Genomic DNA, 26,923 nt, shown 5'->3' on the forward strand with positions numbered 1-26,923 from the left:
TGTCAGGATTTCTCATTTGTCTCTGGCGGTCACAGATAACATTAGTTCACAGAACCACTTTAGGAGGCAGTTTAGAAAAACTACTTACATTTGTGGTCTTGTAAAGCTAGATTTGTTTTTCGATAGAACATGTGTAATGTAAACTTTTCTCATTAAAGTCCTCCTAACGATAAAGAAAAGTAAATATTACCTACCCCAACCTTCCACAAAAGATCTGAAAGCCAGTGTAGCCCTAAGATAGTCACCTTCTTCAAATTCCATTTTTAACTTTAAAAATTCATGGAATATTTTGAGGAAAAAGATATGGTTGTTATCTTGGTTGTGGTATTTCTACAGGTGTATACGTATGTCAAAACTAATCAAATTGTAACTCTAAAAATGTGCATAAAAATGTGCATGTATAACATACAATAACCTCAACAAAATTGTAAAAAAATTTTAAGCTCATGGGAGAATGAGTGAACAATAATTATATAAACCAACATAGATGAATGCTACAAACATAATATTGAGCAAAAGAAGCCAGATACGAAGGAGTGTAGATATATAATTCACTCTTAAGGGAGAGTAATGACTGAAAAGGGGTATAAGGAGGTCTTCTGAGATGGTGGTGATTTTGTTTCTTGAACTGGGTTACAAGGGTACATTTACTTCATGAAAATTCATGGAACTGTGCATTTGTGCACAGGACCTTTGTGGTGATAGAATAGTTCTGCATCTTGTTTACGGTGATGATGACACAAATCTGTAAAGATGTGATAAAGCTGCATAGATTTTTATACACACATACAAATAAGTGCATGAGGAAGTGGTGAAGTCGGAGTGAAGTCTGTGGATTAGAGCAATGTCAGTTTTCTGGTTTTGATATTGTACTACAGTTCTGTAAGATGCTACCACTGGGGGAAACTGGGTGGAACTTTGTGTACTAATTTTTCAACTTCTTGTAAATCTATAATTATTTCAAAATTTAAAAAAATGCTATTGTGTAAAGCAGTAATTTAGTGTGAGATCATCTATTAGATTTTCTACTTGTCTCCCCTTTCTACAAGTTTTTCTCCTCCCCCTCCTCAGGATTGTGGTGAAAGCTGTTATGTTCAAGGTGAGTGGTCCCAAACCTAGATGACATTGATTAGTCCAGGGTGGGCATCTGTCCTAATGTGGGCCAATTAGAGCCCTTTCCTGGAGGGTGGCATTTGGACTGAGAGAGAGCCATCTCTCTTCATGTATCTGGACTATACCTTGTCAATTCAAGAGCTTCCACGGTGTCCTATTTTCCATCACGTGGTCCGGGGAAGCAGAAGAACCTGGTCTTCAGAGAGAAGGTGGGATGAAGCAGATGTACAAAGAGAGAAAGATACAGGAGAGAGAGAGTCCTTCAGACGTTCGTCTTCCTGGCTCTTTATGGGCAGCTGAATTTCTGTCCTTGAGTTCTGTGAGACACTTCTGTACCTTTATAATAAATTCACTTTCTTATCTAAATAAGATCCTTTTGGATTTCTATTACTTGCAACCATAAAGAATCCTAACCAATACATCTAGGATGGTGCAATCATATTTATCCTGAGGCTTACAGGTAGAATATGTTTCTTTAAATTAAGGAGTATGACTTTATAGTAACTAAGATAAAGATTTCCACTTCCCCATTGTACAATCACACAGGATGTACTAAAGATAATTTAAGCCACCCCTCTCATTTTCAGGTGAGAAAACTGAAGGTGGAGAGGTTAAAGAACTCAGCCAAAGTCACACAGCCAGTTTCCAGAAGATCCAGAACCACCAGACCGTCACCTTCCTTCAGTGTTACATGTTACGTCCTGAGGGAAGCACCTGGATGTTCCATCGAGGGTTTTACTTGCTTGTTTGTATGCAGTGTATTAGCCGCATGACTAATGAATCAGAATTGGTTAATAAGGACCGTCTGAGAGATGAAATGAATAAGGCATAGGGATTCGGGGTCTAAATAGAGTTACAATTATAGGCACTTAATACTAAAAACACTTGTTACTTTTATCATTATTAGTCATAGAGATATTCCATTTGTCACTCGGAACAGATAAACATAGTCTTTTGAGACTCAAACGTAATTTCAGGACAGATTACTCAAACATTTTAATTCAAATAGTGAGTATCTAGAATTGAGGAAAAAATTTAAGACTATATTAAACAGGATGTCAATACTCGGTTTGACGTAAACTTCCTGAGGGGCGGAGGTTTGCTCTGAAACTTCCTGCTTGGTCATAAAGGGGAACAAGGCAGCTGGAACACATTAGTCTTTCTTGATCTCGTCCTATGTGGTCAATTAAAAATGCTGATTTAGGATTGTTCTTAAAAAACAAGAGTAGCCAAAGCACAGCCTTGTGTTGACTGTATTTGGGGAGGCACCTGTAAGTGGGAAAGAAGTATCACTCAATTTTTAAATAAAGAGAAGTCTGATAAACACGTGACTTGCTGGAAAGCAAAGCACGGAATAGAAAAACTGTAATTTGCAGCTTTCAGTTTTATGTTCCCTTAATGGAAGTAGCTGCTCTTATCACTGCTGGTGCATTGGACACCCAAAGTTGTAGTGTCTGCTTTTCGATGAAAGTTGTCTGCCACTGTTGGCTGTGCCCCAGCTGTCTCTGCTGGGGCTGTGGATGGTACACAGCCCTGTGTTCTGTGTGCATGTAACTCTCGCTACTCCTGTTCTCCTCTCAGCTGGCAGAGTGTCTTATCTTTTTAGTAGTTCCTTCTGTAGAGGGGCATTTAATATTGATTTCCCAGGTGTAGGGACCCCAGCTCTCTCACCACCTCGGGTGCCCGTGCTATTGTTCTTTGTCTTGGTTTCCTGGAGCTGCGCTCTCCTAGAGAGCAGGCACTCACTCCTTCACATGCTTGAGACTCAAACCTTTGGGCCAGGGGGAAAGAAAAAACTTTTCTCTCTGTACAGTTGCCAACAAATGAGTAACTAAAAGAAAGCTAAAAAAAAAAAAAAAAAAGAAAGAAAGGAAGGAAGGAGCAAAAAAATAAAAGAAAGAGAGACTTCCCAGTCTTTTAAGAGTTTCTCTGGGGTAGACGGTAAATAGGGCAGGAAAGGCTTCTTTGGCACTCATCTCAGGTAGATTTCTTCCAGAGTATGGCCCAACACTTTCATGTTCAGTAGGCTTCCTGATGGCCCCACTCCTTTCTGCAACATTTTCTCTTTCTTCCTGGCCTGCAGCATTGCATCTTCAGAATATTGTTTTGCAAAGAAATGTATCATGCCTGTGGCTTTGGTATTAATATTTGGTGCAATCTTAATTTATATCCCCCCAAGTCCTTATTACCTACAGTTCCACCTTGCAACTCTGTCACAGAGGCTAGCAGAAGGATAAATGCATGTAAATTAATTTAGCAAACACTTGTTAAAGAGAGAGAAGCACTGAGACAAGTTGGAAGCTCGTAATCCTGTAACTGTGAAACTGTGATGAATATCAGACACTGACAGTTGAAGTACAGAGGTACAGACAATAAATAGACACTCAGAAAGTGATGGCAGGAGAGAGTAGTTCCACATGAGAATGATGGGGTTTTAGTAAAGTAGAACTTAATTTTTAAAAAATTACTGTACTTTTCTTTGATGACAAAAGGAATACTGGCTTTGCGTTCTTGAAAGTTTGAAAAACACGGAAAAGCGGAAAGAAAGAAAAAAAAATCCACCCCTGAGATAATCATTGTTAATCTTTTGGCACATACCTTTTAACATTTTCATTTATGTATACATTTATACACACACAAACACACACACATACACATATAATTAGGATCTTATTCTATGTAACACTCTGTAACATCATTTTTTAACCTAACAATATATTGTGAATATTTACTCACATCCTGGTATGTTCTTCTCTACCTGATTGTCAATTCCAGAGTAAGGACGCTCTGTACTTAATTCCCACTATTAGACATTTAGTTTGTTTCTAATTTTTAACCATGATAAACAACACTGTAGTGAACCATCAAACATAAATCATTTTATAAATATCAGATTACTTTTCTTAAGTTCCTAGAAATTGAATCGCTTAGTCAAGGTATTTGGACATTTTAAGGCTTTAATGAACTCCTATGAGCAACATATGAGGATCTCCTCTTCTGATGGGTATAACTTTTCTAGGGGTGACAACATCTCTTATTTGGAGGCTTGATTTGTTTTGAAGATGCAGAAAATTATATAACAGAGGTATTTCTCCCTGGCATGCCGCACCAGGAAAGAGACACAGTGCTCTGTCTGTTCTCCCCTGCCAGCTTGGAGTTTGAATGGAGAAGGGTAAGTTTGTGTATAAGGTGGTGTCACGCCCTTGTCATGTGAGACACAATATGTTGATCAAAGAGGAGAAAAGCTTTGGGCAGTTCTTCTCATCTCCTGTGTTCTTTTGCTAAATGCCTTCCACACGGTATTAAGTAGTCTGCTACAGGTGGACAGTATAGGTCTTCCTTGCCAGAATCTTTTCCCCTTCAAAGGTGATAACTAATTTCCCTGTTTTAATGAGTATAGCATGAAGTGTCACTAAACATGTATGAGGAGCTATATAGTAATATACAGGTGACTATATGGTGTATATAGTAATCCTTGAATAACAATAGGTCATATGTTATTGAAAAGTATTATGTCAAGCAAAAACTCCATTGGTAATTTGTTTTACTTGTCTAGGATGCTGTACTCCCACCGCTCCCCCAAGGAGAAAATATACTCCATGAAGACTAGAGGCTTGTCTGTCTTGTTCACTGCTGCATTCTTATCTTGAACAGTTATAGATATGGAGTATAAGGTCTCAAGGTATTTGCTGAATGAATGAAAAATAGAGACATAATTTTAAAAGAGTCAAAAACGGCATTGAATTTATAAAAAACTCCATAAACAAAAGTTCTAAAGGCATCTCATTCTAAAACACAGTGGCAAGTTTAATCTAATTCCAAACTTTTAAGTGGTAGCATGCATGACTGGTTCAATCAATGATGTCATAGTTAAAGTTCAGAATGAGCAGTAAAGGCACAGCAGTGTTCATAACACCAGTGTCGAAGGGAGCCCTCCATGTTCTGACCGAACATTTGAGAAAGGACAGAGCACCAGTCCATGTGGGCAAGTGTTTAAGCCTATAGATGATGAAAAAGGAAGTAATTGCAGGAGCAATTTCCCTTTTTGTTATTTTTGTGGGCTTCTCTTTAACTGTTGTTTTTTCACCCTTTGTCATTCAAAACTAAAAGATAATTAACTCTAGAGGACCTGAGTAACTGATCTTCAGTAAATAGTTAACTTACACAATTTTAGGAGAATTAATTAAAGTATGTTCAACTTAATGGACGCTTAGAAAGCGCTCTCTTTTTTCAGATGACTACCATAGGTGCCCTTTAAAACTTGAACTTTTAGGGGCTGGCCCTGTAGCTTAGTGGCTAATTTCTGCACACTCTGCTTCAGGGGCCTGGGTTTGTGAGTTTGGATCCCAGGCGTGGACCTACACCACTCATTGGCCATGCTGTGGCAGCGACCCACATATAAAGTAGAGGAAGATGTTAGCTTGGGGCAAATATTCCTCAAGCAAAAAAATAAAAGGGGAAGATTGGCAACAGATGTTAGCTCAGGGCTAATGGTCCTCAGCAAAAAAAAAAAAAAGAAGAAGAAGAAGAACTTTTAACCAAAGTCTTAAATATCAGAATAAGGCAGAAAACTTGTTCGATTTTTTTAACTTCATTTTTATTATGAAATGTATCGTACATACCAAAGAGTGTATAAAACATAGATATAGATTTTAAGGATAACTAAAGAAACATCTATGTACCCACCAGCTTGAGAATAATTTCTTTAATTAACTATTTATGAGAATTGTCAAGTTGATTGTTCTCCAGTTGGGCTTTCATGAAATGATGGGTTTAATTAAATAGATTGGTCTAGGGGCTGGCCCAGTGGCGCAGCGGTTAAGTGCACACGTTCTGCTTCAGCGGCCTTGGGTTTGCCGATTTGGATCCCAGTGCAGACATGGCACTGCTTGGCAAGCCATGCTATGGTAGGCATCCCACATAGAAAGTAGAGGAGGATGGGCTCAGGGCCAGTCTTCCTCAGCAGAAAGAGGAGGATTGGCGGCAGTTAGCTCAGGGCTAATCTTCCTAAAAATATATATATAAATAAATAAAAATAAAAATAAAAAAATAAATAGATTGGTCTATTCAAATCTACAGCTCTGATAATTTCTACTACAGAATACTTATTTCCAGAATTGACCATACTACAGAGCTACGAGTATACTGTTTTTCAGAATAGTGGAGAACTAATTAGGTATCTATGGTTTGTAAAAATAGAACCTCATGGTTTTTTAATGGAAAAGTATGACTGGAAAGTACAACTGTTGAGGATTAATTTCTAAACTCAGATGTGAGATCATGACACAATCACTTGGCAAGTATTTCTGGGTAATAACTACCTTGACTGGGTAAAGAATAAATCTTCTCAGATGCATATTAATTTCTTCTTTAGTTAAATGAAATTTGAGTTAGAGCTAGGTTAATATTTATCAAGTGGAATCTGTATTGCTATCGATTGCTGCATAACAAGTTACCACATAGTGGCTTAAAGCAATAAACATTTATTATCTCACAGAGTCTGTGGGTAAGGAGGCTGGGCATGACTCAGTTGGATCTTCTGATGCTGGGACTCTCCCGAGGCTGCTATCAACGTGTTGGTTGTTGTTACAGTCTTCTTAATGCTTGACTGAAGGTGGGTCCACTCCTGTCTCACTCAGGAGGGTGTTGGTAGGATTTAGTTCCTCTCAGGGTGTTGCACTGAGGGCCTCAGTTCCTCCCTGGCTGTTCACTGGAGGCTCCCCTCTGTTCTTTGCCACCTAGACTTATCCATTGGGCACTTCACAACATGGCAGTCTCCTTCATCAGAGTGAGCAAGTGAGAGAGCAAGAGAGAGAGAGGAAGATGGAAGTCATAGTCTTTTGTACTCTAATCTCAGATGTGACGTTCTATCACTTTAGCTGTATTCTATTCATTAGAAACAAGTCACTAGGTCTAGTCCACACACAACAGGAGGAAATTACACAATGATGTGAAAGCCAAGAGCTGGGGATCATTGGAAGCCTCAAAAAGGAGCAGAAGATGCTTTATTCTTGCGCAATTAGCGGAGGGTAATAACCACATCCTCAGCCCATTGGCACCCCTACAGAGTAACATTTCTATTGTGCCTTCCTTTCTACCAGAGGTATCCTTTTGGGCTCATTTCATCCGTTTGACGGAAATGCTGACAACACAGCTTTTAGGTGATTAGGGTCCAAGAAGCCCACTGGAGAGGTTGCTATATTACAACCCCTTTTCAGTTGTACCACCTTTTATGAAAACTGTGTGTTTGAAATTTTCCACATCTTTTCTTGGCCTAAAGATGATTATTTTTCTGTTTGGAAAATGTGAGATAACTCATCTGAGGTGATTTTTTTTTTTTTTAATATTCACAGGGGAAAACATATTTATTATTCACTTTGAAAGTTTTCTTTTAAAAATAATTTCTTCTGAGTTGCCTTCTCCACTCTGTCATTCTGTGACTTGCTAGAAAATGATCCTACTTGTTTTTGGATTCATTAGAGTAACAATTGGTCACTTGAAAATTAAGTTTTATGCTTAATATCTTCCATAATTTTAAGTAAATTTCTCAAATTTTACTTAGGAGCAAAATTGCAGTGGAAGAGTACAAAAAACTGCTAGTCTTAAAATCTGTTTAATACTTGAAGCTGTAAAATCAAGATATAATAAATGATTAAAGGAATTTTTGACATGTTTTTTAAAAGCTCTTGAGGTGTTAATTAAGCTGCTTAATTATTACCTAGTACTACATTTTGGCAAAGTATGATTGTTTTTCTCATTTCTTAATTGTTTGTTTTAGGATTTTTTTTCCTTTCTCACTTTTTTACCTTCCGTCATCTTGTGAAATGACTCAAAAACCTTAAGTCTGGATTGCTTAACTAAGAAAATAAAAAATTTGTGGTATGATTTATGCTACCAGCAAGGATGATGTAACAGGAACCAGAATTAGTCTCTCACCTAAAACAATTTAAAAACTGGACAAAAGGTATGAAGTAAGAGTTTTCAGATATCAGATAGCAGGCAGCACAGGACAGCAATTTCTCAGAGAAGAAAACAAACAAGGTGAGTCCTCTGATTGCCCCTGGCTACAGGAGGTTTTCCAGGCTACAGCATAGGGAAGAGGAAGTGGAACCCAAACAGAGCTCAGTCACCTCTGAGTTGAGGAAATGGTTTGAAGATATGGAAAGCAAAGGCATCAGAATTTGCGGGTGAAAACTGGAGGAAAGAGCTGCACAAATGAAGAGCTTAGCAGACTTCCTCTTGAATCTTCCACTGACTGCTGATCAGTACCTGCATGTGAGAAAACTACCAAGACTGGAGAAAGAATCACTGGAAAAGAATAAGCACAACAAGACTTGGAGTCATGCAGAGTGAGGAATAACTTGTGTTCCAACCAGACAGAATGGAAGGACGTCCTAACATGTAGGGCACTGAGTAGAGGCTTCAGAAGGTTATTGCCTCTGTAGTTGGGCCAAATAAGCCCTAAATTAAAGGCTGTTCTGGACCTGCCCATCAAAGCTTACAGGTAAGACTTGAAAGGGTCAAACTGTTTCCAAGGAACTTAAATGCATCCTAGAACAAAGCCCAAAAATACTTAAAGGAATACAAAAAACCTCCAGCACAATGGCATCTAATCAAAAATTAGAAGATATTCAAAAGAGCAGGCAAATACAATCTATAATGAGGAAAAAATTAATCAATAGACACAGTCCCAGAAATGACACAGATGACAGGATTATTTAAATTAGGGATATTAAAACAGCTATTATAACAATACTCCATATCTTCAAGAAGGTAGAGGAAAGTGCAAGAAGAGGTAAGATATAAAAGATCCAAATCAAATTTCTAGAGATAAAAACGAGAATCAATGTCTAAAACAATACTCCAAATAGGATGAACAGCAGATTGGACACTGTTGAAGAAAAACTTAGTAAACTTGAAGACATAGCAATAGAAATTATTTAAAATGAAACATAGAAACATAACAGAGTGAGGGGGAAAAAAAAGCAAAGCATGAGAAATCACGCAGCCTAAAATATGTGTAGTTAGAGTCTTAAAAGAGGAGGAGAAAGATGGAGAGAAGGAATATGTATTTGAAGAAATAAGGACCAACAATTTTCCAAGTTTGATGAAAAGTATAAACTCACAGATTCAAGAAGCTCAATAAATCCCAAGCAAAAGAAACAGGAAATAAAACACACTAATGCACATAAAAATGAAATTGTTGAGGACCAGTAACAAAAAGAAAATATTAAAAGAGAAACAAAAGACAAAACCATCAACCTACAATTCTAGATGCAGCAAAAATCTTTCAAAAATGAAGTCAAAATAAAGACATTTTCAGACATACAAAAGCTGAGAGATCATCACTAGCAGACCAGTTGAAAAAAATGAAAAATGAAGCTCTTTAGGCACAAGGAAAATGGTAACCCGTTGAAAATGTGGATTTACACAAAGAAATGAAGAGTGCTGGAGATGGTACATGTGTGGGGAAATATAAGGCTTTTCTCTTTTAAAATAATGATCTGCTTAAAAAAATAACAATGTATTGTGGAGTCTATAATATACGTGGAAGTAAATATGTATGACAACAACAGCACAAAGGCTGGATGGGGCAAAGGGATGTATATAATTATACATTCTTTATACTATATACAAATTAGTATAAAATTACATAAGATAGACTGTGGTAAATTAAAAATGTATACTTTGAACTCCAGGCAATCATTAAAAAACCCCACAAAGATATATCACTAATAATCAGGTAAAATAAAATCATCAAAAGTATTCTAATTAATCCAAAAGAAGGTAGGACAAGAAAAACACCAAAGAACAGATGAGACAAAGAGAAAAGTGGTAAATTTAAACTAAATCATATCAATAATCACAGTAAATGTAAGCGGCCTAAATAGACAATTTAAAGGCAGAAATTGTCAGCGACAGGCATTCGCCTAACACAAAACCAGACAAAAACATTTCAAGGAAACGACAAGAACAACAACTGCATCTACACACCAATATCCTTTGCGAACATGGATTCAAAACTTCTAGCAAATCAAACCCAACAATTTACAAAAATGGTAATGCATCACGACTAAGTAGGGTTTATCCCAGGGATGCAAAGTTGGCCTAACATTTAAAAATCAAACAATGTAGTTTGCCACTTTTATAGACTTTAAAAGAAAAACCATGTAATTGTCTCAATAAATGCAGAAAAATAATCGGATAAAATTCAATATTTACTTATGCTAAAACTCTCAGAAAACTAGGAATAGAAGGGAACTTCATTTAACTAATAAAAGGCACGTACAGAAAACTTCTCACTAATACAATACTTAAAGGTGAAAGACTGAATGCTTTTTCCCCAAGATTGGAAACAGGACAAGAAGGTTGGTTCTTACCACCTCTGTTCAACATGTTACTGGAAGTCAAAGCCACTGTGATAGGGTGAGTAAAAGAAATATAAGTATATAGATTGGAAGGGAAGAAGTAAAACTGTTTTTCTAAAGAAATCAACAAGAAACTTATAGGACTTATAAGTGAATTTAGCAAGACTGCAGAATACAGATCAATACACAAAAACTGTATTGTATTTCTATATACTGTCAACAAACAATCAGAAATTGAAATTTAAAAATACCATTCATAAGAAACACTTACAAATATGAAATACTTAGGAATAAATTTAACAAAAGATGTACAAGACCCGTACACTGAAAACTATACAATACTGCTGAGAGATATTAAAGAAGACAAGTAAATGGAAAGAACTACCTTATTTGTTGGTTAGAAGACTCAATATTGTTAAGATGTCAGTCCTCTCCAAATTGATCTATAGATTCAATTCAGTTCAATCCCAATGAAAATCCTAGCAGGCTTTTCTGTGGAAATTTACATGTGGTTTCTGAAATTTGACTGGAAATGCAAAGGACTTAGAATAGCCAAAACAACTTTGAGAGAAAAATAAAGTTGGAAGATCTACAATGCCTTATATTGAAACTTATTATGCAGCTATAGTAATCAAGATAGTGTGCTATTGGCATAAAAATAGAGGAATAGATCAGTAGAACAGAATAGAGTCCAGAAATAGACACACATATATGGGCTAAGTGATTTTTGACAGAGGTTCCAAGGAAATTCAGTGGAGGAAGGAATAATTGCCTCAAAAAATGGTATTGAATAATTGGATATCTATAGACAAAAAAAAAAAAAAAAAAGAGCCAGTTACCTTATACCACATATATATGTAAGAGCTAAAAGTATAAAACTTCTAGAAGAGAACAGGAGAAAATCTTAGTGATCTTGGGTTAGACAAAGATTTCTTAAATAGGAAGGACCACGAAAAACACAAACTATAAAAGAATTGATAAAATAGATTATTATTAGAACTTTTGCTCTTCAAAAGACACCATTGAGAAAATGAAAAGTCAAGCCATAGACTGGGAGAAAATATACAAAACATATATCCGATAAAGAACTTGTATTTAGAATATATGAAAAACTCTTACAACTTAATAATGACGACCCAATTTAAAAATGGGCAAAATAATGGAGTATCCTCAGAAAATTAAGGATAGATCTACCATATGATCCAGCTATTCCACTGCTGGGTATTTATCCAAAGAACTTGAAAATACAAAGGCATAAAGATACTCGCACCCCTATGTTCATTGCAGCATTATACACAATAGCCAAGACTTGGAAGCAACCTAGGTGCCCATCAAGGGACGAATGGATAAAGAAGATGTGGTGTTTATACACGATGGGACTACTACTCAGCCATAAGAAATGATGAAATCCGGCCATTTGTGACAACATGGATGGACCTTGAGGGTATTATGCTGAGTGAAATAAGTCAGAGGGAGAAAGTCAAATACCATATGATCTCACTCATAAGTAGAAGATAAAAATGACAAAAAAAACCCCACGCTTAGCATTGGAGATTGGACTGGTGGTTACCATTGGGGAAGGGGGGAGGGGGGAGGGCAAAAGGGGTGAGTAGGCTCACATGTGAGGGGATGCACTATAATTAGTGTTCAGGTGGTGAACATGATGTAATGTATACAGAATTCGAAATATGATGCACATCCAAAAAAAAAATTTAAAAATAAATAAATAAATAAAAGAAACAGCAAAAAAAAAAAAATAATAAAAATGGGCAAAATATTTGAACAGACACTTCCCCCCAAAAGATATACAGATGGCAAATAAACACATGAAAAGATGATCTACATCATTAATCATTTGGGAAATGAAAATTAAAGCAAAATGAGAGGGGCCAGCCCAGTGGCACAGCGGTTAAGTGTGCACGTTCCGCTTCTTGGTGGCCCAGGGTTCGCCAGTTTGGATCCCAGGTGCAGACATGGCACTACTTGTCAAAAGCCATGCTGTGGTAGGCGTCCCACGTATAAAATAGAGGAAGATGGGCATGGATGTTAGTTCAGGGCCAGTCTTCCTCAGCAAAAAGAGGAAGATTGGCAGTAGTTAGCTCAGGGCTAATCTTCCTCAAAAAAAAAAAAAAGAGGGAAAAAGCAAAATGAGATACTTAAACATATTCACTGGAATGCTTAAAATTAAAAAGACTGGCCATACTAAGATTTGTGATGATGTGGAAGAGCCAGAACTTTCATACACTGTTGTTTGCAATATAAAATGATACATCTACTTTGGAAAGCAGTTTGTCAGTTATTTAAAAATTTAAACATATACATCTCATATGACCCAGCCATTCCAGCCCTAGGTTTTTACCCAAGAGAAATGAGAGTATATAACCACACAAAAACTTGTACACAAATGTTCATAGCAGCTTTATGTGTAACTGACAAACAACTCAAAGTCCATCAACTGGTGAATGGATAGAAAATGGTAGTGTATCCAGACCATGGAACACTATTCATCAATAAAAAGGAACAAACTATGTATTGATATACACAACACGCATGGATATTAAAGTCCTTATGCTGAATGAGAAAAGCTAGACAAAGAAAGTGTATACAGTATGATTCCATTTATATAAAGCAAACTAATCTATCATGCCAGAAATCAGATCAGTGTTTTTCCCTGGGGCAGGGGTCAAGAGATGGATGGATGATAAAGTGATAAGAGAATACTCTAGAAGGGATGGACATGTTTATCATCTTGACTGTAGTAATGGTTTCAAAAGTGTACACATATGTCATAGTGTACTTATTGCACTTACTGTATATTGATTATAACTCAATCAAGCTGTATGGCTTGATACCAATATTAACGTTAGAAGTAGTACTTAGAAGAACTAGTTAGGATTCTAAATTTGTGTCTTAGTAAAGCCCTACGAATTGGTTTCTTCAAATTGTTTTACCTGCAAAAATTGGAGTCCTTTTGCAGGGATCAAAGATATATTTTATGAGTGCCCCATCTTTCCTACCCGAGTCATTCTGACCCTTCAGTGTTCAGTACATAGGCATCTCCTAGTCCCAGTACCTATGCTCAGTTTCCCAGCAAACTCTTATTAAACACAGAGAAAAAAAGACAGGGTACTCCAGTGCTTTGAGGCCTGCTGCCTCATTGGTTTTGGGGCAGCCTGCTATTTTTTAGACTGTAGTCAGCTAGACGTGTTCCAGATCTTGTTTCACGTCTACAGTCATAAATGTAGAAGTTGTCATCAGTGCTAAAAAATGTATGAAGGCTATGAAAATACTGAAGACCCATCCAGGGTTCCCGGGGGACTTGCATGAGAGGAGAACGGAAGACTGCTGGTTTACAGTGTTTTCAGAGTTAGAACTTTACGTCCACATACACATAAAATAGGTGATATTCCAGTACTAAAATGATCTCCTTTCTCCTAATGAACCTACTGAGATTATATAATTTTTAATGCAATTATTTGCTTTTTGAAAATCAAGTATGTACTTAAACTAAGTACAGGTAGTCTTCTCACTTTATGATTTAATAATATGAACACTGCTGTTCTAAATAACTACCCAGCTGTTAGAAGGATAAAGCCACAGATACTGTTTACAACCTAAGGTACTTTTTTTCCTACCTCATTTTCTTTTTTTAAAACAGTTTTATTGAGATGTAATTCACCTACCATACAATATACAATTTCAGCCATTTAAAGTGTGCAATCAGTGGTTCTTAGCATATTCACAGGGTTGTGTGACTATCACCACAATCTAATTTGAGACTATTTTTATCACCCAAAAAGAAACCTTGTATCTATTAGTAGTCACTTCGCATCCTCCTCCTGCCTCTGTCCCAGCCCTAACCAACCGCTAATCTACTTTCTGTCTCTGTAGATTTGCCTATTCTGGACATGTCATATAAATAGAATCAGGCAACCTGTGAGCTTTTGTGAGTGGCTTCTTTCATTTAGCATAATGTTTCCAAGATTCATCAATGTTGTAGCATGTATCAATACTTCATTTCTTTTTATTCCACACAATGGAATTTTATTTTGTTTATCCTTTCATCTGTTGGTGGATATTTGTTTCCCCTACTCCACTTTTTGGCTATTATAAATAATGTACTATGAACATTTGTGTACTAGTTTTTATGTTGCATGTATGTTTTCTTTCTTTTGGGTATGTATCTAGAAGTGGAATTGCTAGGTCGTATAGTAACTCTGTTTAACATTTTGGGGGAACTACCAAGCTATTTTCCAAAGCATCTGCAACATTTTATATTCCTATCAGCAAAGTAGGAAGCTTCCAATTTCTCAACATCAACCTAAGGTACTTTTCAAGCTTCATTTTATTCCATAAATTGTAGGTCCTATGTTGCCAGGATGCAGATATATTTTAAGGAAGTTGTTTTCTCCAACTTTTCCAAGAGGCTCCAAATATGATTTTTCTTCCTCTAAGAAAATGCAGTTGAACTAGTTTATCCTAAAGTTAGTTGGACTAAGTTTATCCTAAGGTATCTTCTAACTCTAACTTTGTATGCTGCTCTGAATTCTTTGTCTTCCAACAGAAGGAATGGCTCTTCTTATTTGCACCTTACAATTTGACCTAAATAATGATGGCTGTTTGGCAAGGAAAAATAAACAAAGCTGGAGTCCAAAAACTGAGTCATTGTTTTACATAAATCATTTATAGTCTCTACTAGTTGCCCTTTCTGCCTGTAAGCCAAAATCTTGGCATATTTTCTATGTCTTCAGTTGCTTTTGAAAAGTTCAGGTATTACTTTACAATGGATGAACAATTTAGTAAATGGGAAAAAGAAGGGAAGAGACTAAACCTACTTTCTACAGAGGTAACTTTCAATGTACAAATAGAATCACATGAATAATTTCCATCTAGGATGTTATGTTCATAGAATTAAGCAATACTAAATATAATATTAAAGTGATGTTGTACTTTTTATTCAAAAGCCACAAATTTTGAACTATGATCTACTTGTCATTCTTCCTCTTGGCTTCAGCGCCCAACAGATTTATAAACCACAGCTGTAGCTCATATGTTTGATGACTACTCCAGCAACTCTCACATTGATGAGGAATCTAAAGGGGAAATGAAGCAGCGTTCTGCCATTAGAATCTGTTGACGTTAAGGCTATGACATCTACAATATAGAGCCAGCTTAACAAAAGACCATAGGCTTTGGAGTCCAGATAGAAAATCGAGTGCGTCCCACGAATAAAATAGAGGAAGATGGCCATGGATGTTAGCTCAGGGCCAGACATCCTCAGCAAAAAGAGGAAGATTGGCAGTAGATGTTAGCTCAGGGCTAATCTTCCTCAAAAGAAAACAAAACAAAACAAAAAAACACAACTGATTTCATAGCTTGTGGTCTTTTCTTGCCATTAGATTCAGTTGAGATTTTTCATCCATTTTTTTCTTTTTAGTCTACAGGATTACATTTTCATTAATCCATATTCAACTTATTCCTAGGAGGTTATCTTGGGCATATTTTTCTTTTTCTCATCTCCCTCAAAGAAAGCAGAAATTTGAGAAAACCAAGAAGATTTAGAGAATTTCACAACCAGATGATCATTGTTGTTGGCAAAGAGTAACTTGAATTTGAATGCCCTTGGAAATGAGGATGCTTGATACAATTATGATTATTATATCTACCAATTTTCTTTGGTCACTTCTTTAGAGAAAGAGACTAAAAACCATTCCAATTTGTATTGTATTTATGTGCCTTTCCATGTGTGTATCTCAAGGTGTTCAGCTATCATTCAGTTAATGTACATAATACTTCTGTGAAACTCATGGTCTAAAAACATTAATTAACTTATTTTACAAGTGGGTAAACTGCAGCCTAAAGTGGGTGAGTTGCTTAAGGCGTCTGGATAAGTCTAGGAAAGTTAACAGCAGCTCAAGTGCCAGGGCCTGCTGAATTAATATTGTACCCAGGAAATGAGTTCCTCCTAAAAGCAGAAATCTTTTTCTGAGCTAGCATGTCCCCAGTGAAATCCTTAAGTGTTTTTTTTCCCAATTAGATTCTTATTTATTTACATGAAAAATGTTTGGAACTCTATGCCCCACCCAAATCCTTCTCTTCAATGTTAATATCCTTGTTTATCCTGTGTGTGCGCGCGCATGTGTGCGCTTGTGTGTTTCACCCTTGGCAGGTTCTTTTTAAAGCTATTGTGTTAATTTTTGCCTCCTAGCATTCTTTCTTGGCCATATACTTAGTATTTAACTATTTTTATGCTGATAGTATAAGATTCTATTCAGTAGATTTTTGGCTATTATCTTTTGACTTATTTGCTGTAATGTCACATTGGTTTTCTTGTGTATCTTCATAAATGTAATGTTTAAGGTCTATTCACTTCTGGATTTTTGCACTCCCCAACAAAGTGCCAAGTCCTACTAAATACAATACCTCTTGACTCCTTTCTTTTCCATCCCCAGAGTCACTGCCTTAGTTCATCCCTACTGGCTGCACTGGACCACCATAAAGGCTTCCTGACTTATCCCCTTGCCTCTTGTTTTTTCCTCTTTAATCATCCTAGATAATGTCTCCAGAATCATGTTTCTATAATTTTATTCTGACCATATCAATATGCTGCTTAAAATCTTTTAATGGCTCACTTTGACTCTCAGCATAAAATGTGGTCTTCTTTGCTTGACACACCATGCTCTTCCTGATCTGGCATCCGTCTACTTCACCAACCTCATGTGATCCTACCCTGGGCTCTAGTCAGACTAAAACACTCACTATCCTCTACGCCTCTGCACATGCTGTTCCCTCTACCAGGGATCTTTCTTTACCCTGTGTCTAACGTGTCCCTCTTCCTTCTTAGAGTGAGAGTTCCTTCAGGGTGGAGCCATTTTTGTATCTGCAGAGGCTGGCAGAGTGCTAGATATATAGTGTGAGCTGAATACATGTTTGTGTGATTAGTTAGTACAATTAATAGTTGCATGACTACAGAATTCACCATCAACAGAAAATACCTTATAATGTGTACTGACAGTGAAATTCTGGAACATTTAAGCTGTGGTATCCCAAAATAGGACCTGGTTGGGACCTCAAGGGCGTCTGCAGTAGAGGAGGAGATCAGATGAAGGAATGAGGTGACAAACTTGGGGAAGCTCTATGAAGTTTGGTAATTTTAAAGGAACGTTGACAGAAAAAAGTACTAAATTTATAATAAGCAACTTTGTTTTCATGAATTTAACTCTTTCATCAAATTTGTCATGTATTTTGTGAGGTAAAGAGCTAAATAATATGGACGTTTACTGTAATCTTACTGCTTTTAGGTGTTTGAGCACCAGTAATGCTATATGAGAAAATGGTTTTCTTTTTGTTTATTTTTCAATGGCTGCTGAAATATGAAAATATCTTAACTCTGTTACCCTCCTTCCTCCTGAGCCTTCTGAGACACCCTGCACGGACAGCAGAGGGGAGAGAGGAGGCTGACACTAAGGAGTGACAAACCACAGGAAGCGTAAAACTTCCCACCCCCACAATTCTCCTCACGTAAGAAACTGGCCTTTTTAATGACGGTCATTGTCTCTAGACAAACATGTAGACGTTTAAAATTAAGTTAAATAATTCCACATACAGAATACTAATACTGGTATAGAAATGTCTCCTCAATATATCCTATAGTTGTAATATTTGACTCAGGCATTTATTTAAAAACGTGTTAAGCATGGATATCACACAGCTATTTTCCAGTATTTTAGATTGTTTATACCTTTTTTCACTCCATCAGTTAAAGATCCATAGCTTAACACGTCTAAACATCATAATAGTGACAACAATAGTTAAATACTTGTCCATAGTTTCTGTAACTTTAATTACGTGTCTGTGGAAAGCACCTATAATATGTAGGCTGTATTCCACTAATGACAGCTGAGTACTTTTTATTTTACAGATGAGGGGCTCAATGACCTGAAACTAGGTTTACAAATAGACCTCTCATGGTCTCTGGACTCATGGTCCAGAGTATTGCTAGTGTTCTCTCTCCTTCTGTCCTGTCCGGGGCATTCTAGAACGGGAGTTCTGGCATTGACCCAGGGCCACAGCAGCAGATTTTGCTTTAGAGGTTCATGCTTCTGAGGAGCAAACACTAGGGCAATTGGGATTCAGAGTTTAGGAAACATAGTTTCTACGGGTGTAGCATAAAGTGAAATTCAATAAATGTTATATGTTTGTAATTATGTGCCATACTGCTAATAAACTCATTTTTTCATGGATGATTACTATTTGTGTCTTATGTGTGCTCTCACTATTTGCGACAGTCAATATTGTTTGTTGTGTTTGAAATCAAGTGCTAAATATAACTTATTATAATAAACCAATAAATACATTTAATTACATATAAAACAACGAATATAAATATGAATAACAGCTACAAGCTATTTTAAAATACTTTTAATTTTTCTCCTTTTCTAGAAATCTCTTTCCAAAGTCTCAGAAAATCTGCACAACCTCCTGGAAACATCCATCCAATTGTTACTCAGAGATGCTGGAAGTTGACAGATACTTCCTACCTTTGCTTTAGCTTCTTTTTTGGGTGAGCAGCATGGTAAGAATATTTAATGGGTTTGCAGGAGTAAGTAATGCCTATATGAATAAGAAATTATTGGAATTTCAGCATTTATTCTGATATTCAATATTATACCAGACCCTAAATATTAAACTTATTAATTAATATCGACAGTAAAGGCAAAGTTCCAAACTTGTGTTTTTATTTCTAGCATTTTGTTTGGCTACTGACCAATAACTTCCTTTTAAAAGTTAGAATTGACTGCCGCTGCAAATTCTTTTTCATAGGCAGGTGATGACAAAAAGTATATTAGATAACTCCCTTTGAAAAGACAGATCTCCACAAGGTCCTGAATTCGAAAACGTGGGTTAGTTTAGTTTAAAAAGGTAATTTAAATGTAATGCTAAATATGAGATTATTGGAACTAGTTAACTGTACAAGTTTTGATGTTCCATTATATTCTTTTAAAAAATTTTTGCTTTCCCTGATTTCAAAAAAAAAAGTCATAATAGAAAAAAAAAAGGAAAATACAGAAATAAAAAAAAAAAACACCAAAAACACCAGTAATTGCTCTACCTAGATATAATCTCTATTTATATTTTGGAGGTTATCTTTCTAGCTTTGCTTTTCCCTAGCAATTGCAATTATTTTTTAGTTTAGTTCTTGTGCTAATCTCTTCAGATAAAGCTGTGTACAAGGAATCTTACAGAACAGAGATCTAATTAACGGGATACAATGTAACCTGCCTTCCCCTCCACCCTTCTCCCATGAGAGAAGCTACTTCTGGTTTTTCTGTCACATCTGGACTTGGTATACAGAGTTAGTGAATAAAGAAAGACACATATTTATACTTTTAACAGAATAAAAGAAACGAGGGGAAAACCAAAATTTTTCAGATAAAATTTTTTTTAAAGATTTTATTTTTCTTTTTTTGCCCCAAAGCCCCCTAGTACATAGTTGTATATTTTAGTTGTGGGACCTTCTAGTTGTGGCATGTGGGACGCTGCCTCAGCGTGGCCTGATGAGCAGTGCCATGTCCGCGTCCAGGATCCGAACCACTGAAACCCTGGGCTGCTGAAGCAGAGCGTGCAAACGTAACCACTCGGCCACGGAGCTGGCCCCTCAGATAAATATTTAATTAAATTATCACACAAAGCAAAGTTGTCTATATACATATACAACTACTTACAAATATGTAAACATATGTCAAAGACTAGATAGGAATATGCAGAAAAAATATGTATTAGGGTTTTGGGGTTATGCTTTTTTTCCCACTATTTTATAATATATTCAACAAAACATTACACTGAGGTAGGATTATTTTAGTGTGCTAGAGAATCTTATATAAATGTATTTGTTCAAGAGCTTCCCTGTCAACATCCTTTTCTGAGTATACATCATAGTTCAGTGGTACCTCTTCAACCCAGGGAGATAATTGTATATTAATCTGGAAAAAAAAAGAGTTATAAACAAATATGAAAATTGCAGAATGATCCTGTTCTCTGGAATTTCAAGAAATTATAACTAAGTAGTTGAACACACATTTTTTGTTGTTGTTGAGGAAGATTAGCCCTGAGCTAACGTCTGCTGCCAATCCTCTTTTTGCTGAGGAAGACTGGCCCTGAGCTCACATCCATACCCATCTTCCTCTACTTTATATGTGGGATGCCTACCACAGCATTGCCTGCCAAGTGGTGTGTAGGTCCGCACCCGGGATCCAAACCAGCAAACCCCGGGCTGCTGAAGTAGAACATGTGAACTTAACCGCTGTGTCACCAGGCCAGCCCTGAACACAGATTTTTATTACAATGAGCAAAACTAAGTTCTACATGGTGCTACATGAACAATTCTTTGTCATATTAAATGGTAGGACCGTGGATTCAGGGACTTAATGTGTTTTGATTTTGGAACTTGAAAGAATAAAGAAAACATAGAATAGAGTAATTGTTTTAATGTAACTAGTTTAGTAATTATCATTAGGCTTAAATAATAAAAGACTAAAATAACAAGAGGAATACACAGAAAACACACAAAAACTGTTCATATATGCACAGTGATGGTGCTAAGGGGCTGCATGAGGGGGCTAATCTCCCACAACCTTCCTCAGGCCCTTCCCTTCACATTGCAAACGAATGCCCACACAGAGATTCTGGAGCCACCAACGGATATATCTATTTAAAGAAGCGTCATTAAATAGGAAAGCAATAAAGTTATTCAAGACTTTATGTATAAGGGCTCTTTCATAAATATTAATTTCCAGTGGTTATCTAGACAGAGTTATGTATTTAGTGTGAAAGCTATCATTTTGGAAAGTGAAAATCACTGAATTACTTCAATATATATAGGGAAATTATAAATTGGAGACCATATATTTTGAAAGGTATGTGTTTACGAGTATGGAAAGTATGGTAAGATCACACCACTTGTGAGGTGGGGATGTCACGGGGAAGAATTAAGTGGGGGACACTGGAAAGATTATCATCTTTTCTGTACCTATCTCTGGATTATTTTCCTTGTCACGGCAAAATAAATTACTTTTATAATTTAGATAAATGACAAAAAAATTTTCTAAGAAGGTTTTATTGATGATGGTTTAGTTTTTTTAAAGGAAGAAATAGATACTTAAATTTGACAGGGCTTATATGCAGGGAAAGTGCTACTAATGAAAACAACAATAATATTCTGTATTAAGAAATACAATAGTATCTTTCATCAGGGGATCTCAAAGAGCTTTACAAACACCAATTAACCTTTATATAAGGGTCAATTTATTGGGTCGAATCTTATTAAATATCGGCCTTATTTTATATGGAGAAACTGAGGAAGTGGTTTGTGCAAGATTCTAAACTGACCTAGAAGCTGAAGTGTGCATGGTCGGTGGGCCTCCAGTCTACTTATTTGATTCTAGAAGCCTTGAATAACTCTGTTCCTTTTGTTCTAAGGGAAACAGTTATAATGTGGGTGTTCGAAGCTTCTTACAAACATTTACAGCATTTGTTAACATAAAACTGTAACCCCACAGCTGGAAAAATTGAGTGGAGAAGCAAAAGAATTTATATCAAGATAAGAATTACAATTTCAGAGCTCCTGAGGCCAGTGAACAAACCACAAACTAGATCTTAAGCCATAAGGTCTTCCTATTCTGTCATCTGTCACTATATTCAGACAGAACTTTTCTAGAATATTCTAACAGCTATCAGAAAGAAGTAGGAGAAAAGTTCTGACAATGAAAATGCTGAGAAAGAGGCTTACTTACCTGAAGACCTGAGAGAGAATCTTCGAGACTTGGTACTGTCACTAATAAGGATCCTTGCTTCCTTACATGACGGCTGATATATTCCCAGGCTCTACAACAAATTACAAACTTAGATGTTAGGTTTTCCCCGGCACTGGAAATCCTTTTTTTTTAAAATGAGGATGACAAAAGAAAATGCAGCACAGGTGACATCTAGAAATCCAAATGGGCAAAAATGTTTGCCTGCAGGAAACAGGACTGCAGCAACATAGTAGAAATTGGTGAATTCTTCAGTTCCTGAAGGGGTGTTGGAAAATTGTGAAGTTACAGTATGGAAGAGATTTGACCAGATGGGGACCCAGGTTACCACAAGGCCAGAACTCAGTTTTCAGAACCAATACACAAGTCAGAGCTGGATCAGCAGTTAAAGCCCCTTAAATTCTTTATGAAATGTGACAAAATCGGTTCTGCAGAATGGAACAGGGCTGAGGGGGAGAGGTGGGGAAGAGTTTTGGAAAAAGGCCATAGAAGCCAGAAACCAAGCAAAGACTAACAAGAGGAGTATAATGTATAGATCAGATCTTTCAAAATAACATCAAGAATGAAATCACTTTCTTTGGCTGTCATAAATATTCACTGGAAAGGCTTCTGCACAATATGGCACCTGAGAAGTTCAATGCGATCAGCCAGGTTTAAAGCATGATGGAATGCCATGGCCCTGTGCAAGTGTCCGAGGGCAGTGTCTGATCGGTTCTGATTGACCTTGAGTGCAGATGTGGAATGGATTTCCACACCATGCGTGAGTCTTGACAGGACACCCTAAGACTGGGGAGCGATGGCCAAGCGAAATAGGGATGTGCACCCCTCACAGTGGAGTGGTGGGCAGTGTGTCACTTGCACTTATTTTAGTTGTAGCAACGGTTATTAGGTCTAGTACATTCTAGAGTTTATTAGGCAAAATCATACAAACGTTCTTTTTCTCAGGCTAGAACTAAAATCATGTAGCAGTGTTTGATAATAAATGTCATTGTGTTTGGGCTACAGCTGTTTGTTGTTTTGATGTGGTTCCTTAAAAATGATGTATTTTAAGAGTTTTTTTAGTAAGAATGGAAGCTGAGTATCTTGGCACAGTTGGGCATGGCTCTGAAAATAGCACTTGCTGTTTCTGGTAGAGCTGTCACTGTAGTAGTTGTATTGGTTTCACCTACTGAAAACATACAGAGAGGCACTCTTTTTTTGAGGAAGATTAGCCCTGAGCTAACATCTACTGCCAATCCTCCTCTTTTTGCTGAGGATGACTGGCCCTGAGCTAACATCCATGGCCATCTTCCTCTACTTTATTCGTGAGACGCACTCGATTTTCTTCTGGACTCCAAAGCCTATCGTCTTTTGTTAAGCCCTGATGACTGAGCAAATGCTTGGGTCATGATATCATTTTATATCTGCCCCCGATTAGATGTAATACTTTACAAAGTTAGACAAAGTTTATTTTTATTTTTGTTTTATACATAACACACTTCTTTATTAATATAATTTCCTCACAGTTGAGGTCATTTTAAAAAAAGTCTAACAGGAAAACATTTCTACTTTACCAAACCCTGTCCATACTTTGCTGGATATATTTTAACGACAGATTTCCTGCTTGAATAAATTACGTACCTGGCCTGTTCTGCCTCATCCAGAAAATATTCGAAGACATTATTCATTATGATAACATCAGCATTCTGCAGAAGTGAGCCCTGGGTACAGACGTCTGCGTGAAGCACCTAAAGAAGAATGAGTTCATTTAAGAGAACAAAGGTACCACACCAGACAACTACAGAAGAAACAGCTGTCGGTTCAATGATGCTGTGAGACAATATGAGAGGTTAACCCTTCTTAGTATTATTTAGTACTACCACCAATGGGAGATACTTTAATAAAAACTATCAACTTGTGAAAATTTGTTTGTTTTGGATAGAATTACTTGTATAGTCATAATTACACTCTTTTGACTCCCAGCTCAGAGCTTTTTACACTACAACTATATCACTAGTTGTAAGAGTCAAACCACCTGGGTTCTGATTCTGCTCTGTCATCAACTAGGTTTGTACACTTAGGTGGTCAGTATTCTCATAAATAAAATGGAATAATATCTGTCCTGATTCACAGAATTAAATGGAACCATATAAAAACATAAAAGTAATTTACACATTATAAAATGTTAAAACAATAATTTACTTGGCCTTGTCTGACTCTTCATCTAAAATTCACTTGAATATATACATCCAAAAAAGCAAACAAAACAATTTATTTTAAAATTAAATTCCTCAAAAGATTAGCCTAGATCACAGTCAATAAGTCTTACTGACCACAGGCAAGATAACAAGAGGAAACATTTATTTCTCAGGAACAAAGAGAACAACTTTTATTTAAAAAATAGAGGAGAAAAAGTTTAACCACTTTGTATTATATGATTTCTTTCCAAATAAGCACTTGGTCTTACAGTATATAACATAATTATTCAGAATACTGTGAGGTCTGATTTTTAAAATATTTTCTTCCTTTTTTTTAAGCAATAAAAATACTAAAATAATTTAAATTAACTTGGCCTGAAGCCTGTGAAATACAGCTTTGACATGTTCCTGAACACACAGAAAATAGTTAATCACTTAAACTTTCTAAACATGTAGCTTAGACATGAAACAGGTATGTAAATTAACCTACTGATCTGCCATGGCTCTCACACAGTTCCCTGTTTCTTTCCTATCTCTCTTCACTCTCCCCCCAGACCCCACAGATAGGGTAAAAAAAGAATCAGGTGGATCAGTTAATTATGGCGACCAACAGAGGTGCTCTAGAGGTCCCAGGGAGACCTGAAGGAACAGCTTTGGACAAACTGGAATGCTAACAATGCAGAGGTCACAAGGCAACCAAATTAACCAATTCTTAATGGGCACCTCGTATGTACAAGATACTGTGCAGGGAGATATGCCACAATGGTAAGACACAATATCTGCTCTCAAATAAGTTATAATCTAGTAATGCGATGAAACAGCTATGCTCATAACTTTATATAAGTGCTCTGAAAGGAATAAACAAGATATGAATGAAGGAAAGTTTACCTTTAGCCTGGAGGAAAGGGAAGAAAGAAGAATTTAAATCAATGGGTCTTCCATGAAAAGACAGTGGATAAGACACATGCACATACTCTGGTACTTTCCTGAAACCCATTCTAACAGTATAGGGTATACCCACAAGGATGGAGAGAATTAGAAAGAAAATAACAGACATAAATATTTGTAAGTTAGAAAAAAAGAGGAAAGTAATAAGGAATTTAAGAGACCTGAGAAAATTGATTTCTAAGCTAGAAATACAGAAAGCTAAGATCTACACTTGATTTATACTAGAGAATCTCCAAAAGGTGCATAATTGGTGGTACCAGGTATCACTGGGTGAAAGAGCAGGGAGAAGTGTTAAAAATAAGGTTATCTGGTTGACAGTCAGTTTAAGAAGCAGCCAGATCCCTATACACCTTTCTCCTGCCCCAGCAAAAGAATAGAGGTTGATTCTCTGGAAAGGGTGAAACAGAAGGTCTCTGGGTCAGGGGACACCAGGCCTGGTTGAAGGAAAGGATGATGCACTGAAAACAAGGGAATTAAGGAAATATGCAGACAGGATGCTGAGTCCCTCCTGCCTCTCCCATTCTTTTCCTCTACCACTCACTACCCAGGATGTTATTTGCCATTCAGTAAGGAGATTGGAAAGATTTTCTCCGGACAATCAGACCAGTCCAAGAGGAAAGATCTTGAGATACTTCATTAGATATTCCCCAGCTAAAACTACCCAAACTCAACAGGGAAGCCCACAGCGCTCAGAGTCCCCACTCAAGCACTCAGAACTTCAACCACATGTAAGTATGAACAGACAACCATGGATTCCCAGACCTCTGACGAAAGCCCCGTTAAAAAGCACCAAACAACAAAAACAAAACAAAAAAAGCAAACACTGAGCCTTGAAGGCTAGTTAGATTTCAACACAGATACTATCAAAAATAATCCTAGAATTCCTTTCTGTTGATCTTAGGGCCCCTCAAATCCGACACTTGTCTTTAGCCTCAAGGAAGGAAACTGTTAAGGTTGCCAATAAGTGTGTAAAAACAGCTTTCAACCACTGGATTGCTGATAGCCACAGAAGCCACAAGCTGGGAAGGTCTCCGTGGGTGTGCATCCACACATATTCCTTTGAAAAGCAAGGGGTAAAAATCTTTTAAAATGTAAATAAATATGTATTTTATACAACTTTATCAACTTCTTTAAAAAAATAACAAAAAAGTAGTTGGTTGTCCGTTTATAAACTATGATTCTTAAGAGGTCCTAATTTTTTTTTTTTTAATTTTTTTTATTAATGTTATGATAGATTACAACCTTGTGAGATTTCAGTTGTACATTTTTGTTAGTCATGTTGTGGGTACACCACTTCCCCCTCCGTACCCTCCCCCCACCCCCCCTTTTCCCTGGTAACCACCAATCAGATCTCCTTCTCAATATACTAATTTCCACCTATGAGTGGAGTCATATAGAGTTCGTCTTTCTCTGACTGACTTATTTCGCTTAACATAATACCCTCGAGGTCCATCCACATTGTTGTGAATGGGCCAATTTCGTCTTTTTTTATGGCTGAGTAGTATTC

General features: G+C 36.7%; 1 protein-coding gene across 3 annotated transcripts in view; it reads right to left on the minus strand.

Moving 5' to 3' along the window:
• Positions 1-4,052: 4,052 nt before the first annotated feature.
• LOC100057679 (uncharacterized) overlaps positions 4,053-26,923 on the minus strand; it is a 43,798-nt gene continuing 20,927 nt past the window's right edge. The window contains exons 6-8 of one of the 3 annotated variants that reach the window (XM_005603438.4): positions 23,912-24,018; positions 22,274-22,364; positions 4,053-4,802 (exon numbers count right to left, since the gene is read on the minus strand). In XM_005603438.4, the coding sequence (XP_005603495.1) occupies positions 4,791-4,802; positions 22,274-22,364; positions 23,912-24,018 (210 nt within the window). In that variant the 3' untranslated portion in view covers positions 4,053-4,790. Of the gene's footprint in view, positions 4,803-6,577; positions 6,892-19,905; positions 20,465-22,273; positions 22,365-23,911; positions 24,019-26,923 lie in introns of those variants that run through there. The other 2 variants (XM_023624002.2, XM_001490949.6) reach the window with 2 other exon arrangements.

Source organism: Equus caballus, chromosome 1, assembly GCF_041296265.1.
Source record: "Equus caballus isolate H_3958 breed thoroughbred chromosome 1, TB-T2T, whole genome shotgun sequence".
Classification (NCBI taxonomy): domain Eukaryota; kingdom Metazoa; phylum Chordata; class Mammalia; order Perissodactyla; family Equidae; genus Equus; species Equus caballus.